General features: G+C 39.7%; 1 protein-coding gene across 6 annotated transcripts in view; it reads left to right on the top strand.

Moving 5' to 3' along the window:
• The window catches only part of NFIA (nuclear factor I A), a 560,134-nt gene extending 556,214 nt beyond the window's left edge, over window positions 1–3,920 (top strand). For all 6 annotated transcript variants that reach the window (XM_059374930.1, XM_059374931.1, XM_059374929.1 and 3 more), the window contains one exon: window positions 1,195–3,920. In XM_059374930.1, the coding sequence (XP_059230913.1) occupies window positions 1,195–1,212 (18 nt within the window). In that variant the 3' untranslated portion in view covers window positions 1,213–3,920. The remainder of the gene's footprint in view (window positions 1–1,194) is intronic.
• The last annotated feature ends 5,084 nt before the right edge of the window (window positions 3,921–9,004 follow it).

The following is a 9,004-nucleotide window of genomic DNA, read 5'->3' on the forward strand; positions in this document are numbered from 1 at the left end:
TCCACGGGAAGGTGCCCCTTTCTGACACTGCCAACTCAGAGATTTCAGAGACATTCACTTTTGCTGGAAGTTGACGATTTTTCTGTGAATGATGATGAATGTGGTGAATTTGACAGGGTCTCTCTAGGGAAAAGTTGGTGGAAGCCAAACACTTCCCCATTTCACTTGAGAAACCGACTCTGAGATTAGACCATAAGTGGTCACTTTGTTTAGCTAACAGAGAAAGCAGTGCTGGCCCATAAAATGATGTATCACCAGACTGTTGTCCAAAGCCAGTCCCTAAGGATTTTTGAAAGGAAAAGGTGACTGACTCGTAACTGGGCCCAGCAGGCATATGGAATGCTCTCAGTAAGCACTAAATGAACAAAAGCAAGAATAAGGACTATGCAATGGCCTCATTTTTGTCCTTTGGACATCATGGCAGCCCAATAGGGTGAAACCTTAATCCCATTGGGTTCTTCTATGTCATTTGTGAAAAATTATCGTACAAATATTGAACCGAAAGGAGCATTTTACCTCATGAAATCCACTTCAGGCACACATGAAGGAAACTGGGTATAAAAGAGGTACTGGGACTTGCCCAAGTCACCCAGGACTCTGCGTGCAGCACTTTTTCATACTTCACCTCCACTTATTTTAATACCAATGTTGATCATCTGCGCACATTCAAAGAATGTCACGACACTGTCTTCAGTGCCTCCATCTCATGGAAAAGGAGATGTGAAAATCCTCCAAGTAGACATTGATCAGCACAAGAAGCCTCTTCCCTCACCCTTTGTCCATTCATTCAGTACTTCTTTGTGGAGAACCTTCTACTCCAGGCACTGTGCTGGACACTGAGGATTCAGTGACAGGATGATCAAACTTCTCACCCTCCTGTAGCTGCCCTGCCCGACTGCGAAACCCATATGCGTATTTCAAGTGGACATAAATACTTCATTTCTGAGACACACTCTGAATGTTGGCAAATCCCAATGAAGACACTGAGGTTCAACTTCGGAGGATTAAGAATAGCTTCAGTGACTCAGGATTTACTACTGTCTATCACTCCTCTCTTCCAGTCCCAGAAAACCCTCTCCCCTCCCCCACTTCATTCCTAATATAGATCCCAATTTCACAGTCGGGAGAGGAACTTCTAAAATATGTTACTTTCCAAATTGTACCCCTAATCGCTCTTTTCCTTTTGTCTTCCAGTCCTGGTACCTGGGATAAAAGTCGCAGCGTCCCACCATCCACCAGACAGACCACCTGACCCCTTCTCAACACTGTAACATGGACGCGTCCTCAACCCAGCGCGGTTACAACTTCACTGTCAGTGGAAGGGGAGAATCAAATCAACTTGTACATGGAAACAGCGAGCATTATGGTCAAACAGCAAAGGCCATAACCTTTTGGGATTTTTTTTTTAAAAATACTTTAGGGACTGTTGTAATTTTCTCATATGGTGCTGGAAATGGTTGGGCTTTGTAACATTTGGAGTGTTTTCTGTGGTAGCGTGAGCATTAGGTGACGTGGCTAGTGGAGGTCTACCCTTGCTCACTGACTTCCCATTGTAACACACTTTCCTTACGGAGCCTGGCTGTTTCACAGTATTTCATGAATTTACCCACACAGGTGTGAGCCTCCTTGAATCATCAGGAGGCACATGGAGAACTAAATCTTTTGTAGTAGCTGAGATCTGCAATATATAACTTATGGGACAGTCAAAGGGCAATGTTTTTCTGTAACATATTGGAAAAAGAAAATGCAGTTATGTTCCTTTTTTATTTTTTCTTTTAGTTTGGTTTGGTTCAGCAGTCAGCAGTTAAATATATAACATGGCCCACAAGGACAGTGAATCCACTCACATTGCAGAACAATTCCGAAATGACAAACTACTACTACTACTATTCAGTTTTTTAAAAGTTGTGAAATGCTGCACTTACATTAAAAAAAAAAAAAAACATTTTTTTCAACAATTTCAACAATGACACACAAATTCACATGGAAATGGGGAAGATGGTCTGTTTTGACAGAAACTGACAGGAATCAATCAAAACAATCGAATTTTGAAATGAGTAAAGTGCAATTTCATTGGATAGCTAAATATCTTTGTAAGATAGAGATTGTTGAAAATTCTATTTTTGTTTTTCAAGTCCTTCCACCCCGGGACTCTAAATTATCGGGGTAAAAAACAGCCTTGCAAGAAAAAGGGGAGCTATTTTTGCTTTTTATGTTTTTTATTGTTAAACTTGTATCCCTTTAAAAACTGAAGGAAAATTTAAAAAAAAAAAACAAAAAAACAAATCTAATGGTGCTTTTACCACGATATGTTAACTACATTAAATGCTAATTAATTATTTTCTGTTATCAAAGCACATAACTAAAATGAAATCATGGTATCTGTTAATTTTATAAGCTAGAAGTCACTATAATGGATTATGCCAATTCTGAAAATTTTTACATGTATCCAGCAACATAGGATTTATCAGTTATCAGACACTTCATTGTACCAGAGATTGTCCAGAACTTTTCAAGACCTTTGCGCCCCTGAACTGGGCTATGGGGAAAAAAAAAATAACAATAATAATAATAAACCAATACTGACACAAATGCTGGTGGGTGCCCATTCAGATCAAGGGTACCTGTTAGGGAAAAAAAAAAAAAGTTTGCACCCCCAAATGTCCTATAGCTTATGTAAGAAAAAAAAAAATACACACACACACAAACAAAAAAACAAAAAACAAAAAAAAACAAAAAAAAGTGCAAGTGATTTTTCTACCAGACAGCGAAGCACCCCTTTGCTTCCCATGCAACTTCAAGAAGGTTTCCTATACTATACATATATATACGTTCTGGTTGGCAAGCCCTGCTGATCAGAGAAAGTCTCTGCATGTTCTAGTGTTAGTAACTAATTTTTATATAGTTAATGTAGGATAAAGTAGAGTGCATTAAGACACAATATTGTAATCCCTACTCTAGGCACTTGCCTTTAAACTATGTTTTTCAGCCCTTCAGAAGGGTTCTACTACTGTCCTATACAATCAAGTAACTGAAATTCTTGGGAAGACACTTTGCTCCTCATCTTTCCCCCGCGAAACAATGTTGTTTTGTTTTGTTTTTTTTCCTTAATTTGCACGAAAACAAAAATTCCATATCAATGTGCCTTGCCCTGGATAGCGATTATTTGTGGAATTGTTGCACATGCTCCTCTATTGAAAGGGGTTTTTCCCTAGTCAAGCATTTGGAGACACTTTTTGTAAATGTGACTTTTATGTCAGCCATCGTCAGTTTCAACATCTAGAACTAAATAGAGAGTTAGTTGTTCCGCAGATAGGAGTAGTCTTTATTGTCCTCTGTGGTCAGTGGCAGTGCTATTCTGAGATCTGTAGATGGCTTAGAATATCAGTATTTTGGATGTTGCTGCATTTTACAATTTATTTGGAGTCTTCCTTTATCCCCCCCCCCAGATATATGAAAATATGCAATACCTGCTTATATCGTGTAGAAAAGCTTAGCAATTATTAATTTTTCTTTTATTTTTTTTATTTGACCAAAGTCAGTGCTGCACTTGACGCAGTGTGTTTTAGGTGTTTGTCTTTGTACTTTTTTTGTGATTTTTGAATGCACGTGCGCAGGAAGGGCTCCTCTTAGAGAAGCAGTCAAACTGTGAAGCACTAAGCTGACCCTGCTTCAAGCAATTTTGTTTTTACAACTGTTCCTTTCACAAGCAAGCCTTAAAAAAAAAAAAAGACAACTTCCTTTTTCTTCAGCTCCCACACCCCATTTTTCTTAGCAGACTGCAGTCAATCCACATTCAATAAAAAGTATATAATGCCCATTTTTATATGCACGTTTTTAAACTTCCAAGTTCTGAAAATTGTTTACTGGTTATCTCTATTTAAGGAAAAAAAAATAAAATAAAACATTTTGGATTTTCATATGTGTCTGATAAGTGGTTGAATAGTCGTTTGGCGCTGTTGTATGGTGTGATTGTCAGTATATGGTGTCACTTCCTATAGCCAGCCAGCATACTTTGCCTTCCCCTATAGCACTTAGCTGGGCATTACTTTATTATGACATATGTGCACTAAAAAAAAGAAAAAGTAAAAAAAACAAAAACAAAAAAAAAAAAACTCAAAAAAAATAGCAGCTTTCAGTGCTTCACAGTGAAGGGAAAAAAGCCTAGACAAACATTTTGTCAGAACCTTGCGATAAGCCAAGGTATTACCAGTAAATTGGTTGTATATACAATAAAATTGCACCCTTTTTTTAAAACAAAACAAACTAAGCAATAGTTTGGGCAGTTTTAGTTGTTTTTAGTGAGCATGTTGTAGTCATGACTGCAAAGAGAGAGAATAAACTGCCCACTCAGAAGATATGTAATTTGTATTGTTGTATAGTTTTATTGATTACACTGATTTATTCTACCCTATTTTATAATGCAGGACTTTTGTAATGTTGTTTAAATGAGGAAAAATTTCTGTCAAATTAGCCTAGTGAAATTTCTGATTGTCCATTATAAAGGCAGCGTTCATAGAATTGCTTTTCTTTCTTTCCCGCCCCTCCCCCTTTGGGAACTGGATTTAAGTTTAAAACTTTCCTGTTTCCTTTTTTTTGTAAGTATTTAAATACAGTTATTTTTTTTTCTCTCAATGGTATAGCATATTCCTATGCTTGAGAAGTATAGGTCTACTGAAAAACCATTGTAAATGGACGTTACAGGTATGCTGTATTTTTGAAGGTATTTTGTTGTATTAAGTTTGATGAAGCTAAAATTAGGGAACTCTGAACAGATTTGCAGGAAAAAAAATGTTTTAAAGGCTTTAAAACATTAAGGAAGCAGTCTAGGGTGATAACGAACAGGGGTCAAGTATTAAATACACTAAGTTACATTTTTGTTCATGTTTCATTGTCCAGAAAGCAGCAGGAAACTGTAGTTCAGTTGTGATCAAGCAGGAAAAAAGAAACACCAACAATCCGAGTGTTTACCTTTTTAGATGAAAGCCAAGCGAAGATGTTTGAGGAAGACTTTGCTACCTGGGGTGTGTAGACTGACAGGCTGAGGGCTGGCCAATTAAAGGCCCTGCCCTTGATTCTGAGACACATTGGAATTTTTTCTCTCCCATCAAATGGCATTAACAATATTGACAAAGAGAAGTCCCTCAACTCACTCTCTGTGGTTTTTCTTTGGGAACTGAAGTCAGAGGCACAAACACTAAATCTGATCATTTTTCTATATGCTTTTTTTTTTTTCTGACCCATCCCCCTGCCACTAAAAATGCTCCTTTTCTGATCATTCATGGGCGGAGGCCCATCTCTCTCCATCCCAGAGCCTGTTACTTTCCTCTGAGGTTCGAGCGAACTTTTTCTAGAAGTTTCTTCACACCCTGGCATGGCAGTTATTGGTGTCAGCCCCTCCCCACCCACCCCCCACAGTCAGGTGTGGGTGCCCCTCCCCCGCAAGCCGACAGGTACACCTCCCCACGCTTGCGGTCTTCATTCTCTGACAGTCGAAGTGTAAGGGAACCCAAATTTTCCAGAGTCACGGTGTTCAGTCAGCCCACAGGAATATGCAAAACCCATCTCAAAGAAGTTTGCCTTTTACTTTTTCAACCCCTTATCCCCGTATATGTTGAATTCTGTCAAAAAGTATTTACGAAATCCGGATTAAGAAAAACAGTTTTTTCCTTGAGATTTTTTTTGGGGGGGAGGGGAGGGATTTCTAGGAATGTCACTTAATGTACTTTGCGTCATGTTGCATCTGGATATATCTTTTTGTCCATAGTGGTGGTTGTCTCTCTCTCTGTCTCTCTGTCTCCCCATCCTTCTTTCTTTTTTTCCTTTCTTTCAGTGTTTTTCCCCCCCGTAGCAGGCCTCCATAGAACAAATTTCAAACACAACTGGCATGGTAATGTAAGGAGAGCTTCAGTGGCACCTCACCACCCGCCCTCCGAGATCTGTCCTAGGACGGTCTCAGAAAGCTGAACTGCCCACCGGCAGAGCTTTCATTCGAATCGGCTTCCAAGGCCAAGTTCGTCCTGAAGTCAATGCATGTATTTACTGTTTGACAGTAAACCCGCTCTGCCTTTTCCACGTCCAAGGCTGTGCATTTGCCTAATTAGTGTCGTGTATGTTTTCCTTTTATTTTTTCCAATAAAAAAAGCAGTGGGATGAAAATTGCTTTGATAGATAGCAGGTAACATTGAAGCTATTCCATAGCACTTAACTGTAGTGAATACTGTGTCACCAATTCTGAAATCAATTTAATGTTTAATGCAAATCCATTACATGGTGCTATTACAGGCTGACAAAATGATTTACACCAATGTGACAACTTGGGCTCAATTCACTCTGCTTTCCAACAGTGTAAATGCATAGCAGTGTTTATCTGCATGAGAACTATGCACTAATCTATCTGAAGAAAAAAAAAACCTATATCAACTTTGGTATCTACTTTCCGTTTACTTCAATCCTTGCCTTTTTGGTCATTGTTATAATGCCAGCTTTAGGACAGAAAGAATTATAAGAAAACCAGCATAATACCTGATATATTAAAATGTAGTGCCTGTGAAATCTGTATTATATTGCTCTTCTGAAGTAAGATTTTTCTACACCGGTAGCCTTCGCTGTCTGTCAGTCAGGACCTTCTGGTATAGGCGATGTAAAATAACCCTACAATATTAATGCATGCTATTCCATAATGCTTAGTGAACTGTATGAATATTACTCAAAGTTATGTTAGTCTTTTTTTCTGACTTGGTTCTTGTCAGCTAGGTTTAAAGGTATTTCACTGAGAACGCAAATTCTGTCTTTCTTGATTTCGGCTGTTTTCAGTATTTTGGAGGTATACATTTACTTAAATTCAGTATTACTTGTGTTTTTGTTTTCGTTTTGTTTTTTTGTTTTGTTTTCTTTTCTTTTTCCTAGGGGACAAGCATGGGTTGTTGATTTCAGAAATCAGTCCCTGGCAAGACTTTTGTCTCAAAACGACCGTTTGGGTTTCAAGAACTGTGCTACGAGGACACTCTGAGGACATTTCCAAGCGAGGGGCATTTTCCTTAACCCTCGACTGAAGCTATGCTGACCCTGAAGTGTTTTCTTAATGGACAATGTTCCGCCAGGTACCCATGCTTGATCCGTCTTCACACCAGACTTCCTCATATTAAAAGAAAAAAATAATGAAAAAAAAATCTTTAAGAAATCACATGGCTATTTAGTTTCATGCACAGTTGCAATATTTTCTTCAAAAATAAAACTCTGTACAAACTTTGGGCCCGATTCATAAGAAAAAGGAGTTTGCTATTAACACGGGATTTTTAAAATCTACTCTTTTTCGTTCTAAATTTGAAACAACTTGCTTCCCAAATTAAATCAGCTTCATCTCACTTTTTTTTTCCCCCCTAAAAGGGGGGAACTCATCTGCCTTTTATGCCCCCAGAAGATTACATAACCAGATGAGGGGAACGGGGAGATGGGGAGTAGGTATTGGAAATGCTCAGAAAGATAGGGGACCACCGGCCATTGAGCGCACCAGAGCGGGGAGGCAGCTGTGTGTGGGGGCAGGACCTCGCCTGTGTGCCAGGCATCCCGAGTTTCACATGTGGGCTCCTTATGCAATTTAATTAAAAAAAAAAAAACCTAATTTCCAAAATGTGTCTGGACCACAGGAATATATATTTCTATATATATTTCTATACATGGTGGAAGTGCCACCTTGAGTCCAACCAGAACACCTTTATGGTAGAAAACACTCACCAGGTCATGCAATGTGAACTTTTTTATCTCCACAGTGCTTTTAAGGACAAGTAGTGTCCCATGAATTGGGCTCTTTTTCCTGCTGTTCTGCTCCACTTCTCAAAATGACAGAAGCTCTTCCCGTCTTTGATTCTATCTGTGTTATTCTTATTTTCCATTATATTTTATTTTTTGAGTAACAGTCTATATAAATCAGCATTTTTTTTTTTAACATCTCACCCGAAGGTCACGAGGCCCCACGCAGTGTGGGGAGGGAGTATTGAGAGAGCTGCCAGCTTCATATTTTTTTTCTTCCTGGTCTCAGATCAGCCTGTCTGCACTGTGAAGGCATTAGGTGGTGTCACCCCAAGATACTAGACCTAGAGCTGGAGCTTGATCGGGTTCTCCGAGGTCCTCAAGAAAGAATTTTCAAGGCAAATACACAATTCCCTTTCCCTACACCCCTGACCTCTTACACAGAACAAAGTTAGTTCCCTGGGGACCTTTCCCCACCACCCTTGGCAGTCTGTCCGCTCAAGATACCTCGGGTTTTTCATTTCAAATTGCAGGGGGAGGGGACCGAACACTTCCCGAGATGAAAAGAGATCTGTTGTGAAACTAAATACCCCCCCGTGTTAATAACTTGGTTTGACATTGGTTTCTATGAGCCGGGCCCCCTGTGCCTCTCGTATACTTGTATTGACTCTCATAGCTACCCTTTTAGTTTTACTGTGTTCTGTGAAAATTTGTAATTGGTTGAGAATCACTGTGGGCGTCCATTCTTATTCAACGAAATCTCCACAGGTTTTTTGAGCTGGTGTGGATTAGTTTAACTCTGTATTCAACCATTAGTGCTACCACCTTCTCACATTACGATACAATTACTGGAAGCAAGTACTGCATTTCCTATGCAACAAAAAAAGGAAAAATAAAAAATTGCTAATGCTCTGGAAGTCGTGTCATCATTTGCTTCAAATCACACCCCGGTGGTTGTATTTGAGTGACAGTGAAGGGGATGGATCGGCCTTTCTGCCCCGTGGAGTTTGCATCATTTATCCTTGAAAGATGCCAAGCCCCTTGGCGCCCTTCAAGGGGTTCTGGTGGGCGCTGCTGGTTTTCTCAGCGACTTCAACACATGCGGATCCTAACAGTCCCCTGTGCTTCCTGTGTGCCTGATACTGTCCGAAGAGCTTTAGATGTTGTACCGGGACCCAGTCATGTCAGGAAGAGGGTCCGATAGGTTTGCTAAGAGGGGGCTCTGCTGTGGCCTCGTGATGTGGACCTGTAG

Source organism: Mustela nigripes, chromosome 14 (genome assembly GCF_022355385.1).
Source record: "Mustela nigripes isolate SB6536 chromosome 14, MUSNIG.SB6536, whole genome shotgun sequence".
In the NCBI taxonomy this organism is placed as follows: domain Eukaryota; kingdom Metazoa; phylum Chordata; class Mammalia; order Carnivora; family Mustelidae; genus Mustela; species Mustela nigripes.